The following is a 19,724-nucleotide window of genomic DNA, read 5'->3' as shown; positions in this document are numbered from 1 at the left end:
CCTCGGGCTTATGAATATACTTATATACCAGCTTCAGCGCTCTGCTGAGATATCATACCGTGTTGGTGCTTTTTTGTTTTTGATGGGCAAAACCGTTTCTTCCAGTATTCTTACAGTGAGAAGTGGGCAGTTTCCGGGTGGACAGGAGCCTCGGGCGTGTGATATGAAGAAAATGCCTAAAATGGAAGTTTCATGACGTAATTTTTTACATTTCTGTAGAAACACTCGACTATCCATGGTTAGTCCAGAGACGATTTTTGGGAGGATATACCCATACCTTCCCCTGAAGCAAATGGAATAAAACATGAAAACACTCAATATGCAATTTTACATTTATTTTAAAAATACGAAACTATTAACAACAACATAGGGACTGAGCAATTTCAATCTTTTGTGGAAAATGCAAGCCAAATCATAGGAATTTGTGTCACTGTCATATTTGCTTTGCCCTTTCCACAAATAATGATTCATTTTTACGAATATTAACGCTTTTAAGTATGTCAGTTGCTACACAGGATCCAATATCTCCATACGATTAAATATAGATGTCTGATAATTTTTGTTAAATTTAACTCGTAGTAATGTTTTAATATTACTAATCTACCGATTGAATTTGATGTGAGCTTCTTGACTTTTAAAATGCCTTTCATACGTATCTGGATATGCAGTATAAAAAGTAGATTTTGCGTACAGTGGAATAATTGCTTGATCCTTCCCGCCCTTTTTCACCGAAACAACAACAAAATTGAAGTAAAATGATCAACAATGTCGAAATTTGTCGCCGCCTATTTCGCCAACATTTAATATCACATTCACCGTTCAGTATTTTCTTACTTCTCGGGCTCCTGCTCGAGATCAAGTTTGTCACTTGCTTCACTAGTTACGTTTATTTGAGGAGTAGGTGCAGCTGATGCTTCATAATCATTAGCAATGGGATCCTCATCAACTTGACTCAGCTCGCTTAAAGTAGGAGATCCTGCAGAGGCTGTATCATTTTCTTCAACACAAACAAGCATTCCTTCTGAAGAAGCGAGCGTGAAATCAGGATCGTACATTTCGGCCCTTTGAAGAAGTATTTCCTTGACGATGGCTGTAAGAATTTCGCGAGAGTCGATCATATGGCCAACTTCTTCAGCAACTTGCTGCGTTAGCCATGGGCACAATTTACGTTCGAGTTCCTCTCGGTTTTCAGCCTCGTTCAAAGGTTCGAGTTGCTTTAGAACAGCTGGGACTAGATTTGCAATGTGTCCCTGCAAGAGTCGGGCTGCTGTCACTTTATCTTGCATCTCAGCATCTAGATTCTTGGCAATTGAATCTTGGCGGATTCGGCGGTGTCTTTCAGCTGTGAAGCGGGCTTCCTCGGCTTGAAGACGTCGAACCTCAGCCAAATCGGTTTCGCGGAGAGCCAGGAGTCTGAAAAAAAGTTGGGAATATGAGAAATGAACATCAGTGCAGACGCCTGGTTGTCATTTTTTTAAAAAGGAAGTACATACTCTTCTTTCTTGTACTGAATGTATGCAAGTTCCTCTTCGTGTAGAATTTCCACTAGTCCCTGTTCAATAGTATGTCCGACAAGAGATTCCAGTATTGGTTGTACTTCTACATCGAAATCGAATAGATCTCCGTCGTAGATCTGCGTCTCCACATCAACCCCAACCTTGCTTGGTACGAATGGTGGGGACGGTGGGCGATACAAGAACAGATCAGTTTGGCATCCGATCTCGATTTCCGGTGGCTTTTCAAATAACTCCTCAAGATACTTGTCCGTTTGGACGTCTTCATGTTTGCGGCCACATACGGGTGGTGGAGTCCCAATAACTCCTCTCTGATTGCGTACAACTTTCTTGCGAAGGACATTACGGCGTCGGGCTTCTGCTTCTTTGAAGCAATCACCTTCACCCTAGAGAAAGGAAAGGTTTTATACAATGTTGGAAATGCCAAAATCTTTGGGTTATTGTAAAGATTCCAAATACACACAATCAAATGCAAGTTTTCTTTACATGCTAGGATCTTGACTAAAAGCCTACTAACTACGAAACACTCACCTTGCCAGACAGGAGCCCCGCATATGCAAAATACGGATTCCACGGCTGGGAATGTTTTATTGCAAAATGTTGGTTTTGGTGTTGAAGAGAAAGTGATGTTGGAGGGTGTGGAGGAGTAATAATCGCAAAAACAAACATTCTTAGATTGAACACATTACATTTTTTTTACACTACGGTTTTTATTTAAAGTTATTATGCTTTAAGGAAGCGAATCAAAACAGGAATGGAAGTATTAAGTCTAAATATTTACATGAATCAGTGATTTTTTTTCATCTTGCAGAAATGTTCCTCGAAATACTGTACAAGTATATTGGGTAAATGAATAACGCTTTTTGGCCAAGAAAAGGAAACTCTTGATTGATTTGATTTGCCGGGACGTAACAGAATATCACGCATTGCCCTATAGAAGGTGAATGCTTTTTCGTCCCTAATTTTATGTGACGGGCGGTTCATTAGTATTTATCCTGCGTGTGTTTGAATCTGCTTCGTCAATAGCTACAAACATTTGCTAACACTTGCCTCCTCAGTGTCATCGTCTGCGGAACTGTGTACGGACCAGATAGCGGTAGACGTGATGATTAGAAGGCTGAAGAGGCAGTCGGTAGGTCACAGTATAAAAAAGGCGAATATTTTGTTACTGGTTTACATCTATTATCCTCACTGGTATCATCACAGGGTTCTTGCGGGAAAACTAAACTATCCAGAAATGAAAACGAAAGGAAAGGATGAGGTGATTGAAAACGAAAGTAATAAAAATCCAGAAACTCAAAGGCAAAGTTCAAAGTTCATTCGTAGGATACAGTCAGCATCTTGACAAAAAGGAGCCAATCCATTCATCATGTAGGAACAAATTAATCGGAGTCTACTAGTATTAGTTAGGTATCGCATGCAGGTAGCACTGGAATGCGAAATCAGTTCCTGCAAATGTTAGCTAATATTATATGTTAGGTGTGAACTGTACAGATAGCAAAGCTATGGTATATGGATAACATCTTAAACAATCAGGTTGGGTAAGTCTGTGGTCAAAATGGTTATGGCAAGGTTACGGTTCAGGCCTTTGGAAACTAGCATTGGCGCTTTTGTGAATGGTAACGATTAACGCTGATAATCAAAAACAACAGTACAAAATTTTACTACTATGGCGTTCAGTGTAACGAGAAATCAGGGGGGAGTCCATGACAAAGTCTTTCGAGATGGTCTTCATGCTATTATGCTGAGATCACCACCAATAAAACCAATGCCTTTCATTAGTCGGGACCCTTTGAGTGAGTTGGAAGGGAGGGACAGAAAAAAGGCAGCGTTTCTTTGTTCGGCTGTGGGATCAGCAATTTATGTAACTTGTAACGGGTAAACCAAGTAAGCGCGAAATAAACGAGCCTTTGGTATGCTATAAGTCGGCAGGAGAAAAACGAAAGGATAGGAAAATTTAGCAATTGAAAGTCTGAACAATGGAAGGCAGGAAGAAAGGAGGACAAGGCTCGAATAGAGGGTAAATCTTCTTCTTCTTCTCGAGTCTTTGTCCCGTTGAAAAGTTGGGTCAGCTCGTCTTTACCAGTTTTGCTATTTTATTCGGTCAAATACCTGACCCTCAATCCCCCTCTAGCGCATCAAGTCTTCATTATTTCGATCGGCCTTTTGGTTGTTTCCTTTGGACTACGATGTTTAGACAAGTGACAAGCTACTTTTCGTTAGCGTGAATTTTATGTCTACATGATCGATGACACCTCTGTTGCAATTCTTCCACGATCGATATAACGCCATATCACAAGGCAGTTCACCATTGGCTGATAGCATGATCCAAGATATTTAAATTGTTCGGTTCTGATTACTATTGACGTGATAGTGCCTGTCTCATTGGTGTCGGTCGTAAAAAATTCTGATTCATCATTGATCATTCCATTTTGAACAAGTTGCTTAAAATCAGCTTTGCTGTTACACGATAGGAAAACATCGTTTGCATAAAGCAGTGTATAGGGTGTTGAACGTTGGATATAATATGTGACGTGACAGTATCGATAACAAGAACAAAGAGGAGTGATGAGAGGGTACTTCCTCGATGAACATCGACAGAGGCACGAACCGGTTTTGATATACCTGCCACACCTCGAACTTTACTTTTGGGATCTTGGTAAAGCAATTTAACCCAGTACACGAGTTTCTCTGGCGGTAGGTGTTGAATCCGAGCGTACCAGATGAGTTGGTGTAGCATCATGTTCCATGTGGGAACGGTCGTGGTTTCCTGCCAGGCAGATGGCGTTCTACCCTCCTCAATAACCCAATTGAAGAACTCATTGAGTCAGAGTGTTGGGTCTCAGCTCTTCGCTTTCCAGGGCTCAGATGCAATGCCATCAGGTGCTGCAGCTTTTCCCGATTCGTTCAATTGCTTCCTCGATTTCAGTGGCGCTGAGAGAAGAATTCTTTAAAATGTCGCAGTGATTATGAAAGTGGAGAACGAGCAAATTCTTCTGTTGAAATCTGCTTGAAATATTCCCACCAGCTATCCGCCGCGGCTCGTCGATCGGTAAACAAAGTACTGTTGCTGTCATGAACGGAACAGGAGTGTTTGATACATATCTTGGTGAATGTTACTAAAGATATTCTTTAGGTACTTCGAATTCGGCCTGTTTGAAGTAGCATGCATCAGAGTTATAGTTAGTGCAGTAACCAGAGAGAGCAGAACTAGAGACACCACCGATAAAAATCCGGTATATCCAGGGCGTGGCAACATAACTCCCCATTTTACAATGCGCGCCAGTCAGTAGGTTGATAGCCGAGTCTAGCGCCACTGGTCTCGATCGCAACACAGTTCAGTCACCATAATGCGTTGGAACAGTGAAGAGCGTACTTTTCCCATTGAGGCCTACTTTTCTATTCTGTGATCGCAATCCAGCGTGCCTTTCGGAATAGCCCTGTTGGCTCCTACCGTGGATCGAAAATCAATTGTTTCGTAGATCACTATGTTCAGACAAACTGTAAGTATTGCAAGACGAAGGATTTGAGTCCCCCCAGCCCATTAGATTAGCTGAGAACATTGAGACAGCGAGAGTTTCAATGTTTTGCTCACCACGGAGTCCTGCGCGCAAACATGCGTCTGTTCTTGGACTTTCCGATCGTTCTGTGAGGAGACTTTTTCCATGTGAAGATGAATTGGAGTTAAGGTTTCAACAGGACGCTCCAGCAGTACACACCTGAAGAGCATCGACGCTATTTTGAGCTAACACTTCCCAGCGCGCCTCATCTTAATTGGGAGCGATTTAGAATGACCGGTCTGCTCTCTTGATATGGCCCCTTTTAATTTTTTTCTATGGTTTTTTTTTTAAATCTTGTGTTTTGCCGTTCGAGGACCCTACAAGTTTGGAAGACCAATATCCTGGAAGAAATTTCTAACATAACTCTTGCTATGCTGGCAAGAGTCAAGTCAAATGCCAAAAATTGATTTACTCAGTATATAAGGCACGTCACCAAGCTGATTTGATCTTCAAAACTATGTCAATTTAAACTTTGGGCATGTGGCTACGTTATAAAAAACAAAAAAAAACGGATATTTTGCTAACGCACCCTGTAGAGGGTGCTGCATTGTATATGTAAATGAAACTGCGAGGCGGCTCTGGATTAGTTGTTTGCAGATTTTGGAGAGGTGAATCTTGACTTGACGGTGATCGGGACCGGCATTATGGCGGCGCCACGGTTAAGGAACATCAGGAGATAGATCCTACTCAAATGCTTTGCAGAGGTAGACATGGTATTAGTCCACGAACGGAATTTCTCTTCCACATCGGAGGTGGATGAGCCGGCAATGGAAGGTGTTTTCGCAAAAAAGCAGCCAGGGGGGGGGGGGGGTTTAAGGAAAGCAATATTTCTAGTAGCCTTGGGTGATGATATGGAAGGTGGAACAGTTGGCGCGATGCGTAATAGGCCAAGGTGAGGTGCCAGGCTAAGGTGAGGTTTGCTCTTCAGCAATAAATTGAACGGTATAACGAAATTGAGATGTTGAGACCATTGACTTTGTCAGAAACCACAACGGTGGCGATATCACCAAGAGCTGGAGCCAGAATACCGAGTTCTCTGAAGTGGCCTTAAACGGGGGTGACAAGAGAGATGTGAATATGAACTCGTGCGGCACTGCGTATAAGGTTGCTATCAACGAGGTACGTGGGCAAAAGTCACCTGCAGTGAATCTATGTGGCTCTTGCTCGAAAATTTAACAATTTTCCCCAGCAGCAACAGGAAGATGTACTTTAAGCGATGGTCCAACAGGATCTTTTTCGGTTTTCCTAGTAATTGAAGAGAAACTACGGGAAATGTTTCACTGGTGTACTAAGGAAGGTGTGTTTCTCGCCTAGTGGACAATATAGAGCCTGGTTTTACTAACGGAACATTATGAACCACCTGGCGCACCTTCTTCATATCACATCGTTTTATTTGCCTTTTAGTCCTGTTTGTCGATTTGTCTTTTAGATACCATGCGAAAGACGCTTTTCGTTAGGGACGGATTTGGGAGTGTTCGTTCTACCGTTGGCTGATGCGATGGTGGGGTCGAAATATCCTCGACAAATGCAATGAATTTTAGAAAATTCTGTATGGTGTTAATATTGGGCGTCAAGCGTATCCATTATTCGGTCAGCTTCAGTCTAAGCAAAGGATGTCTCTTGATTCTGAGCTCGACTAATTGAGAATCAGCTCTAGAAGATACTCCTATGTAACGAAACATATGAAGGTGAAGTGAAATGGTTTCATTATTTTCGCAGGAGTTCTATGAGGTTTCATCTTTTATGAAATGCACCAGCGACCTGGCGATGGTCGTAGTTGTCGTTTACTCCAAAAATGTGGACGTATATGCAGGGGATACTATTCAAACTATAAAAGCATGGTAATAAATTGACAAATTGAGTAGACGGTGAAAAACCCTAGTTGCAGGAAAAACCGCTGAATACGAGATCGTTTCACAATCAACGATTAATTACCTGGGAGAGACGATTGACGCCATGGTGATTTTCAGGATATGCATGAATTACGCCCACGACAAGAGAGCAAAAACTAGTTAATGTGTAGGTGATGTGTAGCATCGAGGATCGATACTTAGTCTCAGACTGCCTTTGGATGAACTGGTATAATCCATTCCGCTTTAAGTGGTCTTTGTGTGCGTGAGAGCATTAGAAGGGCATCAGCATCATGAATCAGGTAAAAGTGAGTACAGTATACGGTATAATTGTGCTGAGAGTGTGTAATCCACTTAGGAAAACCTAGGGTATGGCAACCTATGTCGTTGTGGCATTAATCTCTGTATATCTTCAATCGGTTGTTTTTACGTTTCCACGTAAGAGAAAAAAACACCCAATGCATTTGTGGATCTTCCTTGTGTATTCCGGAAAGGAATACACAGAAAATAGTAGCAACGTTAGTGACTATACAAAATAAGCTGCAAAAAATGCGCACCCAGAAAAGGAAACAGGCGGCTAATAGGGACACATAGGTGTAAGTCAGTGCCCTTCCTAAGAAAAAATTCTTCATCAAAGTTTCGCAGGGGAACCACAGTTGGTGCCTCCGTAACGGATTCTTGAGTAACGCTAGAAAAACTGGATTGGTTATATTTACTAGGAACGTTAGGTGGGACAACTGCACGCTACACACCTTATTAGGAGCGGAGATTCAGCTGGTACAAACTGTCAAATATTTAGGAATCCGCTTCGACTCCAAGCAAACGGGGAAGCACCATATCCAGGAATAATACCGGAAATCCTGGACTGTGAAATGTAACACCTGGGAACTCCCAACATACGGATTGATTGGACGTATATATCCATAATAAAACCCATTTTAATGCATGCGTACATCGTCTGGTGGCCGAAGTAGAACTTTGCTAACAGCAGGAAGCTGTTAGTGCAGATTCAAAGGATAATTGTAACAGGGGCAATGAGTATTACACCGACGCCGTCACTCGAAGCTATCCTACATCTACTCCCCATTTATTTGGAGGCGAAAGGGAAACCACTTAACGGCGCATACAGGCTTGATACCGTTGGCCCGTGGTAAGCCGACCGATCATACAGGCGATCCAAATTCGTCTTTGAAAAGATATACTTTGTCGTAATCACCAAAAGAGAAGAATTGTCGACAGATGGCCACGAGTCTTTTGTGATTACAGAATTAATAATGTTCACGGGTCAGTTAGGGAAGACAAATCGGACGTAGGGGAGTTCTCGGTAAATCCAATTATCGCATCATTCGAATCTGTTCCGACAGTCAGGTATTGGGGTTAGTACTATACAGACGTGACAAATCAAGCCAGGTGGTTTGGAGTTGCTACCAAAAATTTGGCCGACTGAACGAGACATTTCTGATGTTCGTACCAGGGCACTCGAATATCGGTGGTAATGAGGAAGCTGGCGGACTGGTTGGCAAAGGATTCACAATGGTGGGGCCAGAGCCAGCTTTTAGCATCTCGCGATTCAATGTCAACTCTCCTCTGAAGGGTGAAATTGCAAGAATTTACGTAGTCGAATTTGAATTCCTGCTGGTAAGCTAAAATCTTTGTGAAAAAAACGGGGTCGCTAGAGTGGTTGCGGCCCATTAGGAAGTGGGACATGAAAACCATAGTAGGGCTTTTAACGGGACACAGCTCCTTAAACTACTACATGGAGAAAAATGGGGTGGTCATCCCGGCTATATACAGACAATGTGATGAGAGGAAGACGGTCTTGCATTTCATACGCTGGCTGACTTTCTCAGACCCCAGACGAAGATACTTCGGTAACGTTTTCTTCAACGAAGAGTTTGCGTACACTCTGACTCTGGAGAATGTTTTCAGATTCGCAAAAGCCTGTGAATACCGTAGACGGGAGGCCATTGAATAGACGATCAGCGGGGATAGTACAATGGGCCTTATAACTACAACTAAGGAAGGAGACCATTTGTTCCCGAAATATCGGCGTTTGCTAAATTTGCTAATTTTTCATTGTTTCATTTTTTATGTCTATCGTTATAAATAAAGATAAGTACATATGTACCATTTTTGTAAATAAGTCTTCCTGTTAAGAAGCTTCTAGGGCTGCTCTTTAGATTGGGAGGATCATTTGGGTAATAATCACAAGGGTTTTCTAATGATGAGGCGATATTCGAAAAGCGACTGAGAGTATAATATATATTTTTTTTTGATGATTCAAATTTCATTACTTTTGACTAGACTTTTCATTTTATATGTTTAATCAATTAGAGTTGTTTGACAGCGGACGATACAGGTGGTTTTGTTGTACATGCAAATTGGTATTCGTATCGATGATTTTCTGTGAAGTTATTGTCTCATCAAGAGACAGAATATTTGGTATACTTTACTTTATATACACTAATTAGATCAGGTTGAGGGAGAAGTATTTATACAAATATATGAACATGATATAATCCAAGGGGATATACTTAATACCTCCATTCAAAGTTAGGACATCACCACTACCAATCCATTTCAAAATAATACCAACAGAAAATCAAATGCAAACAAGAATCGAAAACACTATAAATCATAAGTTCTCACTATAGTACCAGAAAGCTGTAATTTATCAACAGAATACTCACTGCAATTGTTTGCAATTGGCTGAAATTACTTCCCCGCACCACACGTTTATCATGCATTATATTTTTGTATGGCTCGCTTGGCTGGGTTTCCCTGAAAAGAAAAGCAAAAAAGGTCAAATGTATTGATATAACATAATATATTAACCTTTGTTATTGAGGGTTAGATTAAAGTATAGAAAAAATACCTATAGGACGAATGATAAACATTACTCCAACTTATTTCAATTTGGAGGTTTCCCAGTAAATTTTCAAAATATCGTGACATGCCTATTATCGTCAGGTTCGTCGAGAAGAGAGAGGGGGGAGGGGAGTGGCCCTTCTCTACGGGGCTGGAATTCTCTGGGAGTGTGCAACTTTGTGGTGGAGGGATGATTTTCAACCCAAGGCCCGGTTTTTTTCCTTACGACACTGATTGTCTTCCAAAAGTCCCCACCAAAATTCGTGTCAAAAGGTTTTCCGGGCGTGCAACCAACCCACCAATAATCACGTAGAATATCTACCAACTCGGAGCTGGAGACAACATCAATCTAATCAGAAGTTTCAAAAAGAGCGTTTTCCTGCTGGAGCCGAAGAAATCTTTCTCTACATGGTCGAGAACTCTTAAGTGTAGCCGGCTAAAATAAGGTCGAAAAGTAGGAAGTCATCATATAGTACATATGATGAAGTTACGATAAAGGATAAGCACGCGAGAGGTTTTAAAAATTTAGTTCGGACTGTTCAAGCTGCAACAATCAGTTGCTCAAAAAAACATATTGGGAGATGCAAACTACATCCATGCGATTACTGGCATGAGAAGTTATTACTGCTCGTCGCTGATAAGGGAAAAATAGGTTGGGTCGCTTGCAAACTCATAGTGCGGGAATTCCACCATCATAGCCGGGGATTTTAGCGCTTCGGAGACTGTAAGTTGGCCGTGATCTCGGGTGGGGGGGGGGGGGGGTGATTGCAGAAAACGTAGCACAGATAACTCATAGTAGAGACATGTGATGTTACTATGCCAGTAAGACAGTAGATTCTTAAAAACAGGTTTTCAAATGACTGGTGGAATGACGAGATCGAAGAGTTGTGGGGTTATATCCCCTCAACCAATCAAAATTTACTAGCCGGCCGCAGGGAAGCCAGATTTCTGCGAGAAAGATACAGCACGGATCTTTGGAGTAGGTGTAATCAGGCTAAATACACTAGGAACCGCGAATTTTCTAAAGAAATTTGCGAGAAGGTAGAGTGGAACTCTTGGCCAGTATTGCCATGAACAAGTTTAGGCCCGCATTTTCTACCCAATAGAGGGATGGTGTTCTTTCCCCCGCCGGAGTGAATCTGCAAACGATCTAAAGAAGTACTGGATAACTTGACCATATAGAGCGGCAGTAACTAGGTTGGAACGAGAAGAACGGGGACAATCATGCATTGTCTTAGATTCCACTCTGATACAACTCTGAAGTTCTGAAGTTCGCTGTTAAAACGAGGCAAGACAGGCTGAAACTGGCTTTGCTGCTGCGACCCAATAACCAACCAGGAGACGCATAACTATAACACTAACCTGACTCGTAGACACAATAGGAAAGGTGCTACAGAGGGTCATTTACAACAGGCTCTCTCCTACCATAGAGGATAGGTATGGCCTTTGATGGAGGATATAAAGGTGGTACTGAGCTTTGTTCCAGTAGCGGTGACTTTCGGCAAATGTGTTGCGTTGATGTTGGATACCGAAGACGGGGTTAATTTTGCCAGCGGTTGATATGTTAAAAGCTAATTGTTTAGATGGGTGTTCTAGTTATTTAACTGAGTTGATAGATGTTAACTTTTTCGAGAGGCCACCATTACCGGCAAATCACTAGTCAGACACTTGGCGATAATAATAATAATCAATAGCACCACCGTTTATTTCAAACTACGTATCCAGGTGTGTTAATGTACATTATTTCGGGACCGTAAGGATACGCTAGGAAGTAATTTGACTAGCATTGTGTTTGTTCGGGATTACTACCCTGATTTGATTTAGATACTCATTCATAATTTATATTTGATACTCAGCCTGTGATATAAACTACTCTGCTCCTAGTGATATTTGGACCGCAACCCCAGTTGCGACATTTTAGTGCTCTAATTATTATGCTATTTGTCCAAAGAGTGATGAAAGTCGTGAAACTGAATATGGATTATGTCTTTAAGGAGGTGACAAATACTAATGTATTACTGCTGCGAATGACATTCAAGTGAGGAGCAGGGCCGAGATAAGGAGACCTTGATGAAAACTATGCGTCTCCTCCCCTTAAATTGGACAATCAATCTAATTTTGTTGAACTCCTGATAACGGAATAACTCCTCTGCCTCCCTTTCCTCATAGATGTGCTTCAGCAGGAGATGTATGCTGGAACGTGAAGCGACTGTAAGAAAACATTACATTCTTTGCGTATTCACCTGACTTGGGATAATTTCTGAAAAATCGTCGTTTTCATGCCTGTGTAGTATTTGCGGTAGCCACCGCTGCCATATATTAGCTGAGTTAACTAGTGACTATATTTAGTCTCTATGGTGACGAATTAACCTACATATCGGTGATTAGCTTATGTGTCGGCCTTTCGTTGAGCTATCCCACAGGTCTGTCATTTGAAAATTCCGTTCCTCTTTCTTGATAATTTTCACACAGTTCTGGGTTGTCAATCTCCTGGTATAGATTTATGACATTTCTTTAGTCAAGATGTCCACCGGCAACAAACCGACTTGACCAACGCTTGGTCATCGATATTGTACAAAAGCTGCAATTAACATCAGGGTGCATATCCGGGAGAGGGGGCATGTTTCTTCTGATTTCGTTCGTCGTTAATGGCGCATTCCTTTCAGACGCGACATAGAGTAAGATTGACCAAATGGTTCGAAACAGTAGCACTCTGTTCACGTATCTGAGTCTATTGATATTTAGTAACATACGGGAGAAGACCGCCTGCAACAGTGATACTTTTTTATGTATTTCATTTTTAGCCTAATATCGAGAGTAAATAGTTGAATCCCGACCGATCCGTTGTAATTATATATTGATTTTTTTCTTTTGGCCATGCGTTTTAAGTTTCACCCTGCAGTCTTCGCTGCAGTTGTTGTCTGTAAGCTCCACATGGCCTGCCCACTAAAGCTTGCGAAGTTTGACTAGAATGTATACAACTGGATTGTCAAAGATTTTGTTATAACTACGTGTGTACCTAATTCTGCAGTCTGATCTCTACCGTATCGGACCAAGTATAGCACTTCATTTAAGACCGTAATGGTACACTACAGGATTGCAGTACCCTGCAGGACACAATGAGGTCAGCATTGCGTTCGCCTGAGATTATTACCCTGATTTGACTCAGGTACTCATTTACAGCTGAGTCGACTGGTGTCCGACATCCAATCACGATAACAAATTCCTCTGCCCCCAGCGAGATTTGAACCGCGACCTTCCGCTACGACAGCCCAGCGCTCTAACCACTTGAGCCATCCGGACACACACTCAGCTTTACTACTAAATATTATCTTCATTCCTACGTGGTGATCGGTAGGAGAGGGATCACTATGTCGTTGGCATGGTGCTCTGAACTCGAATAACAAGATCACCTTGAATACCTTCTGACAATCACGTGAGAATGGGTACTGAGTCCATCCATGACAAAGTTCTTCGCAACACATATAAGGGGTAAGCAGGATTGGGCCATATACATCTTCAAGCTCATCTCGCCCAAACAAAGAGGAAAATCTGATTTCCGACCGTATGGGTTGAGTACTTTGATGATACTCACCAAACAAAATATTGGCGAGTTGGAGATCCCGCCAATGGACGGATACATTCTGCCACCACCAAGCATGGAAGAAATAGTCATTGCAATCCATAGGTTCAAGAATCATAAGTCAACGATGGAATCACAACTCAACTGCTCAAATATGGAGGCGACTAACTAAACTAAGTGGTTCATCAACTTGCGCTCACGGTGTGGGATAGCTGATGATTGGCGTCGAAACATTATCTGTCCCATACATTTAAAGGGAGGTATCATGCACTGTAGCAATTATATAGATATAGCATTGCTGGGTACTATCTATAAGATATTTCCCGCTTTCTTGCTAGACCGGACAGTCCCATACGCTCAGGATATTATTGGCACCAAAGAGGCTTCACCCCAGGTAAATCAGCACGGTAATCGATGGAAAAACTGTTGGAATATGACCATCAGACTAGGAAGGTTACTTGTGGTTGTGCCGTTGATGATGATGACGACGTTATAGTCTTAACGCATACTTTTTTAAGATTTTATGTAAAACAAAACCTTACCTAAACCGATCCGAACAAAATTTGGTGGACAGATGGGAACTATGAAATCCCACGCATACAGCGAGTGGTATAGATTTAGGTGGAGTTTAAAGCGGGGTTCTCCATACATGCAAAGGGGGGATTTAAAAAAATTTTCACCGGATATAGTCATATAGGGTATCAAATGAAGGGTCTCGATTAGTACTTACCGAAACTGATGCTAGTTTTGGTGTGAATTGCAAACTGCGCGAGTAAAGAGTAAAAATGTACGCACTTAAAGTGAGACAGGACTCATTTTCAGAAACTACCCAACCCAAAAATCCGAAAAAATCAGGATGGTGGGCTTAGATGAAATCTAGGCCTCAAAATATGTCCCATTTCGATATCTGCTCAAATAAACTTACTAATAGTATATTACCAACTTTTAGAAATTGACTGAAAACACCCCCTCTAAATTCATCCTAGGAGTACTCAATTTTGCACCGACATAGAGGTCTCGTGCATACACATGCCAAATCTTAAGGACATCTATTAGTGTCAAAGTTATAGCAGTTCAAACTTATCATTTTCCTGCGAATTTATCGCATCCGAAGTCATACAAATAAGATACAGACGTCATAATTAACGAGAATAATTGACATTCGAATGAAACATTAAAATTCCATTCATGAAGAATCTACTTCTCCCTAGCCCTTTTTTGTATTTTCGCATTTGCTAATGATATTACCTTTGTCCCGCTCACAAGCGGGGTCGGTTCATCGTGATCGGTTTCGCCATTTTATTTTATCAAATGCCTGATCAGGATGTAATCGCGAGGCCTTTAAATCCCCATCCAGTGTATCAAGCCACCGTTGTTTCGGCCGGTTTTTTGGTCGCTTATCATTGACTTCGAAGTTCAGAGCAATCTTGGTAAGTAAATTCCCGTGAAGACGAATTACGTGACTATACCATCGAAGATGCCTTCCTCGGAGTTTCTCCACGATCGGTGTAACCCCATATCGATCGCGGATATTCTCATTTTGGATGTAATCAAAACGTCTCACGCCACCAGTCCAATGCAACATCTTCGTCTCCATTACCACAAGCCGTCGTTCATTGTCTTTTATAGTCGGGCAACACTCAGGACTATAGAGAGCGGCAGATGGACGACATTGTGGTAAATTTTAGATTTGAGACGTTCGTTGATACGTCTATCACAAAGAATACCAGTTGTGGAATGCCACTTCATCCAGGTCGCATTAATGCGTGTAAGAATTTCATTACGCAGTTCTCCATTGGCTGATAGAATTGACCCGAGATGTTTAATTCGCTCAGTTCTGGGCAAGTTCCCCGACTTGTTTCTGTTTTAAGTTGTCCACTTTGAGTTTTCGTATTTTGCTTTTCTTATAGTTGCGGAAAAGTTTTGAAGCATAATATGCTGCCGCTAGCATATTGGGCGTTTGGTGTATCACCAGAATGTTGATGTTATAATCCGAAATTTCCTGAAGTAGTTCTCTTAAAGCACCACCAGCAGAGCCGAAGTTTACGTTTTTTTTGTTCTTATTTGGAGCTTAATAACCAAGGCTATTATTACCCAATCTCTGATTACTTTCATGCCAGCCTTGGATATTCTAGATTGCCCCATTGACTGCTTCCGGATGTACTTTGCCACAATAATCGCGGCAATATCGTCACTAAACTGATTACTCTTGCCCCTTTTGGCAAAAGCAAGCTTAAGGCTCCATTGTATATGATTTTTTACAAGAGTGGGTCCAGTACCGGCCCACGAGCGATCCTAGCTGGGACATGGTAGAAATTTGAAGCTTCGTTGCTCTCGTATTTAAGCTCCTTATCTTTGGAGCAGCTAGCCACTATGTTCCCCAGGTAGAGCGGAGTATTCATTCCGATGAGCGACAACGTGGTCACTGCACGCTACTCTTTTGATTAATAGCGCTAGACCACCTTTATTGCATCGACGGTGGAGCGGCCTTTCTTAAAACCCAACTGAATGCCAGATAGAGCTTTTTCACTTTCGACTGTATCTGTCAATATGTTGGCAATTATTCTTCTCGGGATATTTTCCATCGTACCCAGAAGGCATATTATGAAGCATCTTCAGGTTTATTTCACAGTTTTCCAGGAAAGTCAGTAGGTGCCTCGCTTTTTTGTCGCTTATTTTTTGCATATATTTGGTCCTCTGTATTATGAGGTGTATTCTCAAAATTGCTGCAAATGCTGTGTTCAATCTTTGCGGAAAAAATGCCTTCACTTTATGGAATAAAGGGTGTCGTGTCCAAAGCACATATTGGTGGCTGATTCAACTGTTGTTTCTTCTCAAGAAGTATATAGACTTCTAAGATTTTTGATTTGTGGTTGCATTAATGGCTCAGGAGGTCATCAGCAACTTCATTTGTCCTGAAGATAAATGCTAGGTACGAAGTCCCCACCCATTTTTCTTGCAAATTAGCTTATCTTTATGGGAATATTCCGAGATTCATAAAATATATTTGAAGAAAGTTTATGCTATCTTCGTTCATCCTGTTCTGTATTCTACAAAAATAATTACTTGGGAAAATCAAGAAGTGAAATTCAACAGTAATTACTGTTTTGCTGTCATGCTTACCGTAAAACAATAATTGTAACATATTATTATACATGCTTGGATGTATTGATGTAATTGAGGCAAAGAGTTTTTTTATCTTGATTCAATACATCTATTGGGTGTCACTTGGGTAAGTTTTCTCCGAAAAAAGATATTGGATTTTGATAAAGGACGTATAAATGGGTTAATTTATTTGTTGTTGGAATAACTATTTATTCGTTATGGGTGACCGTTTTGCGATTCAGAAACAATTCATGAATCGAGATTTGGTATTCAAAAACCTTGGGATTTTCGAATGTCAGGCTTTAACGATGAAACAGGTGAATTTTTAATATCAAACTGTCACAGATTCATGGAATGAGTTGGTATCTCGATTTCATGAATATTTCAAATGGCCGCAATCATTTCCCATGATGGCTTTTCACGAAAATTCAGTATGACTTTCCTACTGTCGTCGGTTTTAAGTAGGTCATTTCAAGCGTGCATTGTGAACATGCACTCACATCTAGATACATATGCTTTTACTCGTTCTCATTGGACTAACTGAAAATAAAAATAATCATAAGTGCCTTGGAGAGGACATACATTACACATATGAAAAGAAAAAAAATTCCAGCATTGGGGTTTCTGTATCAAGGCTATATAGACTGGAGGAAGTACGAGTATAAAGTGAAAGTATCCCCCCTAACTCCTATGATAACTATCGAAGCTGATTTACGTTCTTTGTTTCGTGCCAAAATACCTATTAACATTTATATCGAACAAATCAATCAATTTTCTTTGACCTGAATTAGTTGAATCATCATTTTGTGGATGGGCGATTGTATTAATGTTTATTATTTCGTCCTTGATTATTCATTTATCTCGGTGTATATCAAGGAAATTATTGAGCTATTGTCAATCCCTGATATGAGTATCCAACGAAATATCTGTTACGGAAGTCCTTTATTCAAATATGATTAAATTTTAGGTCAACTTTGCATGGTGCTCTCAGTTTTGTCTAATAAATTAAATAAATGTAAAGGCTGTAAGTAAATGCTGTCGTATGGAAGGTCGCGGTTCAAATCTCAATGGTGGCAGTGGAATTTGTATCGTGATTTGACGTCGGATACCAGTCGACTGTGAATGAGTTCCTGAGTCAAATCAGGATAATAATCTCGGGTGAGCGCAATGCTGACCACATTGCCTCCTGTGGAATGATGGAATGAATAAAGATTGAATATGGATTGTTGCACCAACGATTATTATTATTATAATTAGTAATCTACCGAAAACACTCCAGAGAAAGGAAAATGAGGAACTGCGCAGCAAGCTCAACAGGTTAGAGAAATCGACATCACAATTTAGCTTGTAAATTAAAGAACAATAATCGCTGGCGCAACAATCCATATTGGATCAGGGCTTTGAAGTGTGTTAGAGCACTTCATTTAAGACCGTAATGCTACACTACAGGATCACAGTTCCCTATAGGAGGCAATGTGGTCAGCATTGCGTTCGCCCGAGATCATTACTCTGATTTGACTCAGGAACTTATTAGACAAAGTCCCGTGAAAATCGATAAAGTGAAACGGGACGAAATTGAAATATCAGCGGAATTGATAAGCACCTAAAAATTAAAAAATTTAAAGCGTATTAAAGGCAGGCTTTGAAAAGGAGTACATAATAATTCCTCCACACAATTATGTGTGGGAAATACACAATGTAGACTCAGACGACTATCGGACCCTGTCGAAAATGCTGACCACCGAAAAAAATGGTATTCGTATGAGGATAAGGTCAATAGACCTCTCAAGGTTATGGCTAGGAGACTTCACATGACGTGTCAAAAAGACAACATTGCGCAAGGCCTGAAGGGAAAAGACTTTAAGATCCTAGATGTCGTGAATATATTGAAAAAAGAAAAAAGTCTAATGAAAAGGGTTAAAGAATAAGCAATATGCAAGGAGGTGTCCGGATGGGTTAAGTGGTTAGAGCGTCCAAATGTCCAAACGACAGGGCTTTCCCGGCAAAGTGTGATAAAATGTTAGGGCCAATTACAAAGAAACTGCAAAACTGCAAACTTCGGAAAAATCCTGAACCTTTCAAAAAAAACGTGATGCGTGTTGTTAGAACGAGAAAATAGAATACTCTCAGCTGGTAAAGCAAGATGAAGATGATTTGTCTTAAAATTTTTCGCATTATTATTTGCTTTCAAAATAGAGGTTCTAATAGAAAAGTTTCTTTTGCGTTGATCTGAGAACCATTTATACATTTGTGTTCTGCTTTATGAAAAGTTTTCCGGGAAATTTTCTCAAAGATACTTGATGAGACTTTGTATTTTCATCCCCAGCCTTATTTTGAAAATTGCCGTTTTAGAAACACTAGCTTCTATTGCTAACCGACCGGCGAAGCAACCCATTCTAATTTCTTGAAGATGCAGGTAACAGCTTCTGCGGCCTGCAGGTCCACCGAAGATAAACAATATACATATTTTCACAAGCTGAATGTACATATTTCACAACGATTAATATCGATTACATTAACGTTTTATTGTTGCTTGCGCACATCTAGTCTTTTGCAACCAATGTCAAAACCAATACCCACATGACTCTATTCCGTGAAAAAAATGTACACCCCCCTTAAACTTAATGTGGACCTACGTTACTCACTGCTTGCAAGGGGATTCACAGATGCCACCTTTCCGTACATGAGGATGGACGATTCCGTAGCTTACATAACGTCGAAATCTATGAGCGACACCATGACCGTCAGATTGTGGATAAAATCCGGCTCAATAGGTTGCATTGGGCGGGTCACTTAATTCGTATGGATGAGGCTGATTTAGCCCGGAAAGTATATAAGGGCATTATCTATGGTGAAAAAAGAAAACAAGGCAGACCCTGTCTAAAATGGAGCGATGGCGTAGGTCAGGACACCAGACAGCTTTTAGGGATATCGAATTGGTGGACCTCGGCGCAAAACCGGGATGTTTGGAGTTCCTCATTAAGGCAGGCCTAAACCGGATACCGGTTGTTGCGCCGTTGATGATAATGACCTTTCCGTATTAATAGAAATAACCTATTATAGGTGTGACAGACAGACACGGCAAAGTGAATGTGGCAATTAGCTGCGTGGCAAACAGCATTGGACCAGGCGAAGAATGAAAATATGTGGACTAGACGAAACCACGGTGATGCAAGTTACGATTTAATTCAGTTTTTAATAGTACAAGGTGGGTACAGGAACTACCTCTATAGGTTCGGTTTCA

General features: G+C 41.0%; 1 protein-coding gene across 4 annotated transcripts in view; it reads right to left on the bottom strand.

Moving 5' to 3' along the window:
* Positions 1–320: 320 nt before the first annotated feature.
* Positions 321–19,724, bottom strand: part of LOC119650190 (radial spoke head protein 3 homolog B) — a 67,730-nt gene continuing 48,326 nt past the window's right edge. For 2 of the 4 annotated variants that reach the window (XM_038052752.1, XM_038052750.1), the window contains 4 exons: positions 9,615–9,705; positions 2,046–2,090; positions 1,494–1,900; positions 321–1,413 (listed from right to left, as the gene is read on the bottom strand). In XM_038052752.1, coding sequence (XP_037908680.1) covers positions 831–1,413; positions 1,494–1,900; positions 2,046–2,090; positions 9,615–9,705 — 1,126 coding nt within the window. In that variant the 3' untranslated portion in view covers positions 321–830. The remainder of the gene's footprint in view (positions 1,414–1,493; positions 1,901–2,045; positions 2,091–9,614; positions 9,706–19,724) is intronic. The other 2 variants (XM_038052753.1, XM_038052751.1) reach the window with 1 other exon arrangement.

The sequence above is a fragment of the Hermetia illucens genome, chromosome 2 (assembly GCF_905115235.1).
Source record: "Hermetia illucens chromosome 2, iHerIll2.2.curated.20191125, whole genome shotgun sequence".
NCBI classification, from domain to species: domain Eukaryota; kingdom Metazoa; phylum Arthropoda; class Insecta; order Diptera; family Stratiomyidae; genus Hermetia; species Hermetia illucens.
The sequence above is the reverse complement of the archived record's forward strand: the minus strand, read 5'-3'. Positions and strand labels throughout refer to the sequence as shown.